Below are 14,930 nucleotides of genomic sequence, written 5' to 3'. Positions count from 1 at the left end.
TTAGCAGTAATGAAGATCATATTGTGTCTTCAAAGTAGATCAAATGCTGTCGAGGTACAGAAGAAAAAGGTATTGTTAAAAAGAGTGTTTCTTCACTGTCTCATTTGTCTTCGGCAGAATAAGAGAAGCTATAGTTGATTTTTGGAAGCATTCCAGTTCTTTCCAAAACCTGCAACAGTGATTCAGTAGCCCTCTTACCTTTTTAAATCCAACAAGTGTGGGCAGCTATTTAGACGACCTCACAATTCAAAATAAAAAGCTGATCATATCTGAAACATCTGATTAAAAACACCATGTACAGATCCAGTAATTGTTATGAATAAAAGGGGCTGCCTGGACTTGGACTGCCGACTGGAAGCATGTTGACATTTTGATCAATCATTAAAGACAGGGGGTGACATTTGAGGAGGAGATATTGTTTTGTTTTACACAATATCTACATCACTATTTAAAAAAATACATTATATTCAACAGGAAAATTCATGTAGAATAACACTGGTAGGTAGTTGTGAATGATTGTAATGCTGATGTATGTACCCAACAAATGATCAGCTGCAGAAAAATAAAAGTGAATCAAAAGGAGAGTTGTTTTGCACGAATAGCAAGAGGTGAACGCTGACCCCCAATGCTAAACCTGTCCCCACCCACCTCTGGTTATCACTCACAGCAGTCCTTTTATGTTGAATTTGTACAAAGCACAGCCATTTCCCCCGTTTTTCAATTTCAATGAAGTACTACGAGCTAGCCTAAATCAACAGGTGGCTTTCCAGCTCATGTGCTGCGTCTCCACAGCATCAAAGGCTCTTTAAGGAAGTCTCCACAGAACATGTGACTTGGCAGGAGTACATATGTCACTTAATAAAATATGTAAAATACAAATGACTCTATATTGTGAATAGTTCAAGATCTTATATTGTTGAAGGGGCTTTTACAAAATTCTAAATATATTGTAACTACATTTTTCACCTTCCATTTGAAAATATTAATGAAAAATCCATTCCACATTCAGTTTCATTATAAAAACAAGCCGTTGCTTTGCAGTGAAATTCTTAATTCAATTGAAATCCTTGATTTAATAATGCATTTGCATGCAACATCAAACAACATTGGAACTTTTCATGTTTGAATTTGCTGTATATCATGCATCAAACCGTTATATGTTCAATCCTGGTTAATATTTTGGCATTATTTACTCATAATATAATGCAAAACATGGATTATGTTGCAAAACAATCCAGGTCTTTATTATCAATACATGCTTATTATGTATCCAAAACCTTTAAAAGGAAATATCATATTTTACAAATAATTTTCTGAACTTACAAAATGGTTTGATAAAAATGATGGTCAGCCAACAGAACTTATTTCACTGAGTTTTGTTCTTTCACAAGCGCTCTGCGGGACAGAACCAGTACTTGTCCCACATCTTATCGACAACATGACTCATTGAGAGTGGGAATGGTGAACACTTCCCCTTGTGAAATTCTGAGCCTCAATCATTGCTGTATTTGTTCAGTTCCTGTTATAGACCTCAAAACACTGCAGCTTTGTGTCTTTATTTTAAATGTATATATGGTGTGGAGAAACCAGAATATCACCACTACACCTTAGAAGCCACAATTTATTTATTTATTGTTGCCAGAAGAACCCCAAACATTCTCAAAGTACCCCAACAGAAAATTTGGAACAGCCAGACCCAAAATTATTAATATCAAGGAATGCGTTCATATTTCAGTATAAATAAATGGCATACTTTCACCCATTAACTACTGCTGTTTTTTATTTTTAGCTAAGTACCATGTGTTATACTGTGGCATTATTTATTGGTGATGTGTACTGTAATATTTTGCATATATTTATTGTGTTCTGTACATTAATTCTGCAACACGGTTTTTTTCCACTTTTAAGATGTCTTTTTAACATCTGGCGAGAGAGAGAGAGCAGCAACTTGTTGGGCTAACTCTGGCTCATGTTTCTATTGATCAGTAAGCACTGTCTCTGTCAAACTAATACAATGTAATAAATGACATTCACAGCAAGTAGAATACATCTATTGTTATCTGTTGGCCATGGTTATACCTATCTGTTTTGGTCATTTGTGTCAAAGACTATAGAATAACAGACTCTAAAATAGTGACACAGTGACCAATCAGTATTCTCTAATGTCAGAACTGATGATACTGAGGTTTGGACAGCAGGTTAAGCACATATTGATGTCTGGGTAAATCATTAGACACAAAGATTTGCATCATTCAGTGATGGGAAATTACCGTACAACTCATCCGGGGCAAGGGGCCAATGAAAACCTGACTGACAGGGCGCTCATGTCACAAGCAGGATGATCGTCCCACAAGTTCAAAGACAAGTTAATGAGGAACAGATCAAACGTGACTATTTTAATGCGCAGGATTTACACAAGTTAGGAATTCCTTTCTGTTGTTGATGGTATATATGACAAATAAAAAGGTGCAAGTGTTGTAAGAAATACAAATGTATTGATCAGGTCACATACAACAAAAAAAGCAATTTTTCAAGGAATACAAAGACAATGTAATCAGTATCTTCCCACAGTACAGTGGACCTTAGCTTTGTGATTGGCAGAATCTCGCAGAAAAACAAAAATCACTTCAGGAATGAGTATGAAAATAAGTGTTGCCCGTTTAAACAAGTGTCATGTATGTTATTCAAAATGACATCTTCAGTGGTCCCTTCTCTCTTTACTGCAGGAATGTAGAAGTGTAAGTCAGGGCGTGTTGACGAACCGATCACTGTTTGGTGTGGTTTCTGGTGCAACAGACTTAAAACTTTCAGCCAGAGAGAGTCATAAAACAGCCAGTTGCCATGCTACTCTTTAAATTCAGCAAAATTGCATGACATAGGTTATTGATTCCTTGAGGCATTTGGTCATCCCGAGAGAACGAGTGGTTCAAGCTCATAACACATTCTCCCAGCCAGGTCTTCAGGGACCCTCTCAACAGAGTCATCAACATCAGCATTGAAGTCTTCTGGGCCGCGACTGTGTGCATAAGGAGGGAGATAAGGAGGGTGACAGTTGCAATCACAAGGATGTCTTTAAAGTTGCTTGATATAAAATAAAAAGTGTATCTTAGTAAATAACATCAGCTACGTTTTTTTTTTTTAGTACCTTCCATCAAATGCTCCATTGCTCCTGTCTTCCATATCTGGCATTATTGCTCCTCCAAACCGATCAATAAACTGAACCACGGTACCTGAAGAGCAAAAAAAAGAAAAAACATTTGAGCTGCATCAAACACTGGAGGAATGCGGAGCAACTAGGTCAATGTCATCTTTAGACCTGCGTTATCAGATTTATTTTGGGCCACTTGGGGCAGCACAACAAGCTGTAAACTTAACATTGACATATTAACCCCCTCCAAAGCGAGGAGCTACATCAGCATTAACTTTGTATTCAAGTATTCAGGTGCTAATATTAATCGTCTGCCAATTAGTGCTGGGCAGGTCATATCATCATTCTTTGTGGGTTACATAATATCTTTTTTTATTCAGTCTTGAACCTCTTGGGAGTCAGTGGAAACAAGATGTAAACCCAAGACCGACGCATTATAACTGTGAGTCCCAGGCCATACAACCAAACCAATGTGCTGAAAGATGAAATATGCTCTGAGCTGGGGAGAACTGCACAATCGAGAGATAATTATCAGTTGGTTTGTCACTACAAGCTGCAACTTTCACATTATAATTTCACTGTTTTACATTGTTAATATCAACATATTACTTGGTGCAGCTTCAAACAATCTAGACGCATTATATAACAATAAGACAAAGGGGGCATTGGGGGCATTTTGTAATATGAAAGTGTGTATTGCTGCAACTTACCAGCACCCCACCTTCTCCTTCTCCAGACCAGGTAACCTATAACCAGCACAAGTAGCAGCACCACAAGCACACCCATAACCACTCCTAATGCGACTGAGGATGATGTTGCTGTAGGGGTTAAAAGATCAAGTAGAAGAGTTAGTGATGGGAAAACTAGCTATAATAAGACAAATAAACTCTCATGGGCTCTTTGGATCTTACCGACTACAGTTACTTGGAGTGACTTGGAGGGAACAGAACAGAAGGACCTTGAGGAGATGTTAACACCGTAGACACAGTAATACTCTCCTTGGCTTTTGTAATCTATTAGTGGGAATTCAAAGGATGCCAAGTACAAGATTGAGTGGCCAAATGCTGCTGTCGCTTCAGTGGTGTTCAACTTAGACTCTGTCAGATAGAAGAAACCTCCAGGATATCTGGAATGAGTAGAGCAAGTGATGGAGAAGCTGTTGCCTTGGGTGACGGATATTTTGTCAGGGCTGTAGATCACCATTGCATTAGGAGATGTCAGGGAGATGCTGGGCTTCTCCAGTTTCACTGCAGAGTAGAAGACAGATTTCTACAAACTCATTTCGATCATAAAACATGTTTGCAATCATTGCAGTCAAACTTCCGACAATCATGTTCAACTGGACAAACAAAGCAGGCAAGTATTGACCTGTGACAGAGAGATCTGCAGTATTTCCTTGAGGATAATCGATGACTTGATTGGGCAATTTCTTTTGATATTCACAGAAGTATGAGCCCGTTTTGCTGAAGTCCACTGTGGGGAAGGCAAAGGTTGCAGCTTCGTTCTCAGAGTATCTTTCCATTTTAAATGAGTCTTGGCTCCTTTTCAGGACAAATTTCCCACCCAAGTGTTCTGTTTCTAAAGTGCAGGTGATCTCAACTCTGTCACCCCAGTTTACCTCTGGAGAAGGACTCAAAGTGATTTGCGGCTTCTGTAGAGAACCTGAAACAGATAATAAGTTGCAGTTGGTTTTCTCACAACAGCCCACGCAGCTTCATCTACCAGCTGAGAGGTAATGACTTCACTCACAGATAGAAAATGAGCCAGGTCTCTTACCTGAACAGATAGCACCAGCATCTTCACCATGCCCGCAGTTATTTTGTCCAAAAATGGGATGCCTACAATGTGTGAGGGCGGCCTCTTCGCCTGTACACTCCACATCATCAAGCCATATTGGACCAGTGCCTGGGCCAAAGTGGGCACTTCCAGGAACCGAGGTTGCATGACCACAGCCAAGCTGTCTGCATACCACATTGCCATTGCCCATTGCCCATTCATCATCACACACAGTTCCCCACTGGCCTTTATAGAAGACCTCCACTCTACCGGAGCATTCACCTGAGCCGCCGACCAACCGAATGTGTTCTGCATATGAAAAAAAGTGTAAAAGTGGAGTTTACTTGCATATTTGTGTGTTAATACACATTCATTCTAAAACACAAAGTGAATGCAATGTATTTTGAAAGTACCGCTTGTCCCACCATCATATCAAAAGCTAATTTTGACAGCATAAAGGGAAAAAAGGTTGACATACAGAAACATAATGATGTGGAATATGACTTGGTGTAATATATGTCACCTTTGTCATGCAAATGAAACATTAAAGCAATAGTTTGACATTTTAGGATATATTGTAATTAGCTTTCGTGCTGAAGGTTAGTTACAATACATTTAACTGAAGCCAGCAGCTGGTTAGCTTAGCTTAGCATGAAGACTGGAAACGGGGAACCAGCTGGCGATAATATCAGATTTATAATTCACAAAGGGTAGCTGTTACACAATTTTCTTTCAATTGTCTTTATGCTAAGCTAAGCCAACCAGCTGCCGGCTCCAGCTACTTATTTACTTTGGAGAAGTGAGAGTTGTATCAATCTTCTCATCAAATTTTTGACACCAAAGCAAATTAGTGTATTCCCTGAAATGTCAAACGTCTTTAAGCCATGATTGGAGGTACATATAATCATTTTCAACTCAAACACTGTTTTTACTCTGTACGTGTAACAAAAATACATTTGTGAAACAAACGCTGAATTGTTTATCTTATTTGTCCAACTGTGTGTGATCATTTTGAATAGATTATTGAAAAGGCTTTACCTGCACAGACAGTGCCAGCATCGTGGTCGTGTCCACACCCGGCTCCTCTGAAACCTTTGAGTGAGCATTGCTGAAGAGATGTCGCATTGTCAAAACATGAATTGCTAGCCTCGACTACTGATCCAATGCCTTGGCCAAAATGGGCACCGCCGGGAGCGCTCACTACATTTCCGCATCCCAGATGGTCACACACCACCTGAGCTTTACCCGTGGTCCAGTCGGTGTCACACACCGTTTGCCACACGTCGCCATGACGAACCTCTACTCTGCCAGAGCACTCATCCTTACCATTGGCCAAGCGGACCTCCAGACCTCCTGTAAAGTCAAGTAAACTAAAATAATTATACAGGATCAGACATTTTAAATGAATTTGAATGTAGTCAAAGAAATGGCGGATGAATAATATTAAAACAAGAACATGAATGAAGTATAACTTTAACAACATGGACATATTTAGGTGACATGAAAGCAACTAAACCGAAATAAACTAAACAATGTGGGCAAGAGATTGAAAGCGGCAATACAGTATGTAGAAACAAGTTTTATGAAAAATTTAAAAACCATACATCAAATAATACAAAGAAATAGGAGAGATACAATTTAACAACAATATGTTTTTTCTTACCCGTGCAGACGACACCAGCAATTGAGGTGGTATTGCAAGTGTTGTTTCTAAATGGCCTTAGTTGGCACTGACTCAGTGTTGACTCCGGTCCATTGCAGTCAATTTGATTGGTCCAGGTGTGTCCTGTGCCATGGCCATATTCGGCAATGGTGGTGATCTCATGAGTCCTCTCGCAGCCCAGCTGTCTGCACACCACATTTGCGTCATTCACATCCCAGGATTCGCCACACACGGTCCCCCACTGGCCTTTGTCGAAGAACTCCACTCTTCCAACACAACGATTGAGCCCATCGGACAACTTCACATTACCTTGAAATGACAGTTATACGAATATTAAGTTCAAATTTGGTCTATGTTTCTATGTGTACTTTTTGGTCATAATTGAAATGACCTACAATACATTGCTCGTCTGTGCATCGTCCCATTTGTAATTTCAGCACCTCTTTTATTATTCTGTGACTACGTTAGTTACTCCATGTCATGTCACAAGGTAACCTATGAAGTAATGAGGTTGCTGGTCATTTAGCTACTGGACTCATTGCTTTGACTTTTGATCGTCTGGTCATTTGTCATATTGTCATATTGTCTTGACCCGTTGAAGTGAGGTAGTTTAGGCTAGCTAGCCCCCCCCCCCTCCTTTCAGAGCCTAGTGATAGTTTGTTAAACGGACGTTTTTTAAGTTTGCAATATATTGTTAAAGGAAAGCTGCCTTTTAAAGCTAAAATGAATTACTTGAGTCATTTCATAAAATAAGTACATTCTTTGTAAAAGAGTGATATCGATTAACTGAGTGATATCGATTAACTGTCAACTGTCAACATTTTGAGCATTTCGAGCATGAGATTGTTTGTTTTCCCAAATGAATCAATAAAGATGTTTCACTTGCACTTGCTCCACCTCAAACCTGTTGTCAAAATCCATTCCGTCATACAGTTTATTTGTTTCTTGTGCCATCCAGAAGGGGTTGTCTGTCTTCTTTCTGCCTGATTCCATGTGAATGCAGCATGACACTTCATTTTAAATACTGTTTCCACGCATATGTCCAAAAAAGGTTTCGCCAAATCTTTTTTTTTTTTAATTCTGTATGATTTCAGTTTATATCTCCTGACACAATAAGTGAGGATATTTCAAATCTAAATTTAAGTTCCCGCCTCACCTGAACATTTGACAGATGCCTCTTCAATGCGATCCTGGCTGGTCCTGACATATTCTACCAGTGTGCACTGTGAGAGAGAGCTCTCTCTACCGCTACAACTGATCCTATACCATTTAAGTTGTCCACCTTGGCCATATGATCCTGAGAACTTGACGGGATCTCCACAGTTCATCTGTCTGCACACCACTGCAGCTTCATTCGTTCCCCAGTTAACATCAGTTGCTGATGACCATTGTCCACCATGGTAGAACTCCACCCTGCCTGAGCACTGGTCAGTCCCATTGATCAGGCTAATGTCAGCTGGAATGCAAAGGGGATAGAATCAACCACTAGTTGGTGTTCGGACACATTTGAAAACAATACCTGGGATTCAAATTGATATTCTGGTTGATATACTGTAGTAGAAATAAATGTTATACAACAGTTTAATTCTTGACAATATTAAGCTTAATATTCATTTGAGGCATTAGGGGAGACAGTTGTAAGTATAATATTGTGTGAAATAAAGTAAAAAAACCTGCTCATAACAGAGTAATAACCAAGATGATACCTGAGCACACCACGCCAGCATCTTCACCATGGCCACAGTCATTTGTTCCGAGGGTGGGATGTCGACAGTGCAAAAGGGACGTCTCATTACCGAAGCAGCGTACATCATCCAGCCAGATGTCCCCTTGGCCTTCACCAAAGAAGGCACTGCCTTTGGCTGTCTGAGCTGTTCCACAGTCCATGGCTCTGCACACCACCTGAGCATCTCTGATGTCCCACTCATCATCACACACTGTTCCCCACTGGCCATCATGCTGAACCTCCACTCTGCCGGAGCATCGGTCAGTGCCATCGACAAGCCTTAGACCACCTGAGAACAACACCACTCATGTTACAGGTACTCACAAGTTAAAGCCAAATTCTGAAATATTAGGCTTTAACTGGACTTTCAAATGTACTCAGTTAAGTAGTTTTTATAGTTACTTATTGCCACCATCAGGTCAAAATATTCACAAGTTAATAAGATTTAATGCACCGATCTTGTTTTAATGACCACATGTTCTTTGTTATTCTCATTGAACAGTGCTTCAGCTCAGTATATTGCTGTATTTTGTGTCTTACCTGCACATGAAAGAGAAGCACCTTCACATCTCCCTGTGTATTCTTGAAGTGTGCATTGGGAGATGGAGCTCACATTGCCAGAGCATCTACTTGTGTACCCTCTCAGTCCGCTGTCACCAAAATGGAAGATTTCTTGGGATTTGATTCCACAATCGAGCTCCTGACACACCACTGCAGCCTCTTCATTGCCCCAGTTGTTACACATTTTCCCCCATTGGCCGTCATGGAAGACCTCCACTCTGCCAGAGCAGCGGTCAGTCCCATTGAGCAGTCTGACTGATTCTGGAAAGCAGTATTGTATTTAAAATGTTAAAATGTAAAATATTAACATTTCAGCAATGAAATACAATATAATAGGATATCGCGACTAAGTATAACAAACTGTAATTGCTTCTGAATCTGTGATATTGCACCAAAGAACTACAAAAAAGAGGAACAGCAAAGGATGATTGAGACAGGCTGCGGGAGGATTTTCTACTTTAGTAGTTTTCTAGTAGAAATTTGAAAGTACGGTAATGTTGAATCAAATTCCACAGTAAATATCAGCAGGGGGTAAACTGCTGAGCCAGCAAGTACATATATAGCAGACATGCATGCAAAAACTGTGAAGGATTTCAGTATTAAAAACATAAGTAGGATTAAATAGCACCCCTAGGGGTGAGTAGAAGTGTCACAATAATAAATATGTTAATCACAATATGTTTCCATATGGAATGTATTATGTTTACAATATCCTCACTTATAGAGGATATTATATGTTCCAGTATATTAACTCATTGAATGTATTAAATCATAGAAGTATAGTCGGTATTAAAACACTGTAAGTCTTGAGGGTCAGATAGGGATTCTGAGTGAGGTTTCACAGACATGCAGCAGCAAATGGAGGCGACCTCATCGATGGAGGATGGGGCCAGTGGGATGGGTCAAAAGCCAAACGTGACCACGACGGAGACGGGGAGCCAAGATGTTTTGCGAGGAGCTAAGATGTTTCACGAAAGGATCAATAAAGTGAGGGGACAGAATTCAATTGGAGCCAATCACTAATCGCCACGGAGGATCATTCAGATGTTTTATGACAGTTTCGGACACTTCCTACTCTCAGGGGATACAAAAGACAATGTTTTAGGGAGTTTGCCTCAGATCACTGCAGCTTGCTTTTTCAGCTAACCGGCCGCGCCAGACTGTGAGGTGATGCGTGTATGTGGTCTCTGCTCTCGAGAACATTACTAATGATAGTTAATTCAGTTTGTAAGTGAATTTCGTGGAGTACATTAAATATTGTTGTTCATTTTGAACCGGTTCCAGCTCGTTTTTCCGCTGTGCGTGCGCAGTAAGACGTTCGCAGCGGATAGAGGTCCTGCGGCCTTGCAGCTCTTCATCCTTTGTTCAAGACTCAACAAATTCAATCAATATTTTCCATAAACAGGTGTGAATGCATCACCATTGCACACAAATGCCCACATGTGAATGTCTCTTGGATTTCCATTTTTTTTAAAAGACTAGAAAAGATAACTAGTATTTCCAGCTCTTATTTTACGTCGTGATTTTCCATGTTTCTTGTTATATTGCTCTGACATTGAAAATTGGGGTGCCGTCAGAATTCCCACCAACCGGATTTCAGTAGAATACTGTAATTGAAGTAACAGTATAGTATTTGTTACCTGAGCATACAACACTGGCATCTTCATTGCGGCCACAATCATGTCTTACAAAACTTCTGTGTGGGCAGTCGGCGATGTACTTCTCATGACCAGTACACTCAAGATCGTCCAACCACACCTGACCGTGACCTCTGCCGAAGTCGGACTTGTACTTGACCGAGAGAGCACTCCCACAGTTTAACTCTCGACATGCAACAGTTGCTTCCTCCATCCCCCATCCGTCATCACAAATCGTTCCCCACTGTCCATCATTATAGATTTCCAGTCGTCCAGAGCACCGACCAGTCCCGTTCATCAGCCGAATTGGTTGACTTTGGTCTGTCAGATGGAAACACAAAATAAGCCAAGGGCATGTATATTTAGAAGCCATCCAAATGAGCAGATCTAACTACCGGTACGTAAAGTTCAACACAAAATGACTGATGTCGTCTTAACAGATGGATGACTTACTTGAACAGAGAACAATGGCATCAACACAGCTCTCATTGCTTTCATGAAGTGTGCACTGTGAGAGGGAGCTCTCATTTCCAAAACAGTTGGATTTGATGCTACCAAGTCCACGTGCCTCTCCAAAATATTGTACTTCAGCCTGGGTGACCGGAGTGCCACAGTTCATCTCTCGGCATACCACGTCAGCATCTTCCTTGCTCCAGTCACTGCTGCACAGTCTTGTCCAGTTGCCGTTGTTGTAGACTTCCACTCTGCCACTACACCGATTGCTTCCATTGAGCACCCTCACATGTTCTGCAAGTGATGTGAATAGACATTCAAATAATATCAACAAATGTCCAATGTTTACAAAATCACTCAAACTCTACTAAAATTCACTCTTACCATATACTCATATGTGTACAAAAATAGTGTAAAAACTACCATTCACTGTTTGATAGGATGTTATCTGTTGTACTATTTCTTGGGTCTGAGCAGTTGCCAGGCAACCAGCAGTAAATTACTGCTCCCAAACTATTCTGCATGCTAATTAAGAAGCCAGGAGTCTCTTTGTTTAGCTTAGCTTAGCATAGCATAAAGACTGGAAAGCTATTCTAGATCTGTCTGACTGTAACAAAACTCTTTGTGTTCTTGTCTGTTTAATCTGTACAAAAACAAGAGCGACAAAATCTCTCAATTAGAATAACGTTTGTGTTAAGCTCATTAAGGGCCTTTAAATCTTTGTATTGTACAGTACCATGCACTAAAATAAATATCACGCTTGACGGTTTTAATACAAAGCTGTTGAATAGCACAAATGACTCCACATTGTTAAAACATGCAATGACTACCCCAGGTTCAGAATATTTTGAAAGGAACATCTTCAATTTTACACATAGAGTTTAGTGAACTTGACATGAGGAGTAGTTTATAAAGAGGAAGTGCATTATGGGCAATGTAGGATCCAGCATTTTTGGACCTTCACTCATACCTGGGACTGAAAGTCAGGACATCCCCGCATTTGCAGCTTCGTTTTTGACCGCCATCTTTATTTTGGTGCAATACTAAATTTCAGGCACACGACTTTAAATATTCAAATTCTTTAAAATATCCCTCAACATTATCATAGCAAAGCTAAGCACTAATGTTGCTTTGTTTGGTTTACCTCCCATCTCTACCTCCTGCCCTTTGCACTTTACATTTGCAGCAGCCGGTCATGTGCTGACCTTGATGTGCCTCTGCTGCAACAACATTACCGCCACAGATAGCAATCATCTTAAAGTAAACCGCAAATTGGCAACTGACAATGAAGTCGTTAGGTCTTTAATGCAATAATATGATCAGTTGCTAAAATAAATGCTGTGTTAGCTGTTTTTCTCAACAGCTTTTATTTCCCAATTCCAAGTGACAGTTCCTCATTTAAGGTCTAAATTGAGGAAGGGCCTTGTGATGCTTGATTAAATGAGCCAACTGTGACTTCAGGTAAATACTTAATTCATAGTTAAAGTCAAAAATGTAACATTTTGGGAAATACACTTACTTACTCACTGGCGGAGTGAGATCAGAAGATTGATACCACTCATATTTACTCGATAAACATAAAGTTACAGCCATATATGCTCAGTCTTACCTAAACAGACAACCCCAGCATCTTCATCGTGGCCACAATTATTTTCCCCAAATGGTCTGTGTGGGCACTGGAGGACAGAAGACTCGCTACCAGTACAGTGCACATCATCCAACCAGATCTTGCCCTTTCCCACTCCAAAAGAGGCGGCTTGTTTTGCCTCAAGAACTGTCCCACAGTTTAACTCTCGACAAACCACGTCAGCGTTGGTAATGCTCCATTGATCATCACACACTGTTCCCCATTCGTCTCTGTTGTAGACCTCCAGTCTACCAGAGCAGCGCGAAGGCCCGACCAGCTTTATTTTGTTACATTCTAGAAATGAAAAAAAGCACAGTAGCTGTAGGTTGTGTCATTATGAACTCAATAAGGAAAAGTCCCCTTTCATTAAATTGGAGTGTAGAAATCTAAAAATGTTATCAATGCTTGTGTTTTCAGGTATGAAACATAAATTGAGCTTACTGACCTGTAAGCAGTGGTAGACCCAACAGACCTAAAGCAGAAAGGAAAATGCTCAGCTCAGAGATTTGTCATGAATATTTAAAATAATATTGTCCAATAAATGCTGTAACGCTGTAATGTCAGCGCTGTGATTTATCAAATTCGTTACATATCAGGACAGGCTCCATTAAATGTAACATGAAGTTAGAAAAATACACACTTTATAATTGTCCAATATCAACTTTGTCAAATTGATCAAAGACAAAAAAACAAAACAGTTTAAATCATAGAATGATAATTTTCTACTATGAGACCTTCATTTCTGTTGAGTTTATATTTCTCGTGGTTTTGCGAGCATGCAACCAAACTGTTATTTGAACTCATGTGATTTGATTTAAGAAGTCAAGAAAAGAAAGTCAGAAGAAAGAAGTAAATAAAAAAAAAAACTGAAACTTACCTATTGATAGATAATAAACAAAATGTAGTTTTTTAGCAGTAATGAAGATCATATTGTGTCTTCAAAGTAGATCAAATGCTGTCGAGGTACAGAAGAAAAAGGTATTGTTAAAAAGAGTGTTTCTTCACTGTCTCATTTGTCTTCGGCAGAATAAGAGAAGCTATAGTTGATTTTTGGAAGCATTCCAGTTCTTTCCAAAACCTGCAACAGTGATTCAGTAGCCCTCTTACCTTTGAAATCAAACAAGTGTGATGGGCAGCTATTTAAACGAGCACACAATTCAAAATAAAATGCTGATCATATCTGAAACATCAGATCCTTGATTTAATAATTAATTTCCATGCAACATAAAACTAAAATGTCATTTTTCATGTTTGAATTTGCTGTATATCATGCATCAAACCTTAAATGTTCAGTCCTGGTTAATATTTTGGCATTATTTACTCATAATATAATGCAATACAAGGATTATGTTGCAAAACAATCCAGGTCTTTGTTATCAATACATCCTCATTATGTATCCAAAACCTCTGTTAGGTTACATGCACCAAACTTTGAGCTTTAAAAGGAAATATCATATTTCACAAAACATTTTCTTACCTTAAAAAATGGTTTGATGTCGTTTTTCTGCTCATCTGAAAAACAGAACAATGGTCGGAGCCAACAAAACTTAATTCACTGAGTTTCGTTCTTTCACAAGCGCTCTGCGGGACAGAACCAGTACTTGTCCCACATCTTATCGACAACATGACTCATTGGGCGTGGAAATGGTGAACACTTCCCCTTCTGAAATTCTGAGCCTCAATCATTTTTGTATTTGTTCAGTTCCTGTTATAGACCTCAAAACACTGCAGTATTGTGTCTTCATTTTAAGTGTATATTGTGTGGAGAATATCACCGCTGCACATTTGGAGCCACAATTTATGTTGCCAGAAGAACCCCAACCATTCTCAAAGTGCCCCAAAAGACAATCTGGAACAGCCAGACCCAAGATTAATAATATCAAGGAATGCGTTCATATTTCAGTATAAATAAATGGCATACTTTCACCCATTAACTACTGCTGTTTTTTTATTTATAGCTAAGTACCATGTGTTATACTGTGTGTTTTTTATTGGTGATGTGTACTGTAATATTTTACTTATATATCTTATGTTATGTACATTAATTCTGCAACACATGTCGTTTTTTCTACTTTTAAGATGACTTTTTAACATTTGGCGAAAGAGAGCAGCAACTTTTGGGATAACTGGTTCATTTACATATTATTTTTCTATTGATCAGTAAGCACTGTCCCTGTCAGACTAATACAATGTAATAAATTACATTCACAGCAAGTAGAATACATCTATTGTTATCTGTTGGTCATGGTTATACCTATCTGTTTTGATAATTTGTGTCAATGAATGTATTTTAAATGTTATGTGGTTTAAGCTTCAGTTAGTTTTCCTGACATTTTCTT

At 39.3% G+C, this 14,930-nt stretch overlaps 1 protein-coding gene across 1 annotated transcript; it reads right to left on the bottom strand.

The window, feature by feature from the left end:
• Positions 1 to 2,381: 2,381 nt before the first annotated feature.
• On the bottom strand, positions 2,382 to 14,195 carry LOC306793259 (scavenger receptor cysteine-rich type 1 protein M130-like). Its single transcript, XM_079290785.1, has 17 exons — positions 14,069 to 14,195; positions 13,469 to 13,546; positions 13,037 to 13,063; positions 12,574 to 12,885; positions 10,965 to 11,258; positions 10,515 to 10,832; positions 8,854 to 9,135; positions 8,294 to 8,602; positions 7,744 to 8,043; positions 6,588 to 6,896; positions 5,963 to 6,277; positions 4,925 to 5,233; positions 4,517 to 4,810; positions 4,060 to 4,395; positions 3,859 to 3,966; positions 3,146 to 3,230; positions 2,382 to 3,016 (listed from the first exon to the last, which is right to left on the bottom strand). Exons 2-17 carry the CDS (start codon positions 13,518 to 13,520, stop codon positions 2,905 to 2,907), a joined length of 3,762 nt encoding a protein of 1,253 aa, XP_079146911.1. The 5' UTR covers positions 13,521 to 13,546; positions 14,069 to 14,195; the 3' UTR covers positions 2,382 to 2,904.
• Positions 14,196 to 14,930: the final 735 nt, after the last annotated feature.

Source organism: Melanostigma gelatinosum (assembly GCF_949748355.1).
Source record: "Melanostigma gelatinosum genome assembly, chromosome: 19".
In the NCBI taxonomy this organism is placed as follows: Eukaryota; Metazoa; Chordata; class Actinopteri; order Perciformes; family Zoarcidae; genus Melanostigma; species Melanostigma gelatinosum.
The sequence above is the reverse complement of the archived record's forward strand: the minus strand, read 5'-3'. Positions and strand labels throughout refer to the sequence as shown.

What these genes read in the sequence shown, in the direction of transcription:
- LOC306793259 (XM_079290785.1), bottom strand. Translation starts at nt 13,520, where the DNA reads ATGATCTTCATTACTGCTAAAAAACTACATTTTGTTTATTATCTATCA. An exon ending in TGCCAGTGTTGTATGCTCAG is followed by an intron (nt 9,136 to 10,514) that starts GTAACAAATACT and finishes ACTGCTTTCCAG; the next exon opens with AATCAGTCAGACTGCTCAAT. An exon ending in TGCTGGTGTCGTCTGCACGG is followed by an intron (nt 6,278 to 6,587) that starts GTAAGAAAAAAC and finishes TTGACTTTACAG; the next exon opens with GAGGTCTGGAGGTCCGCTTG.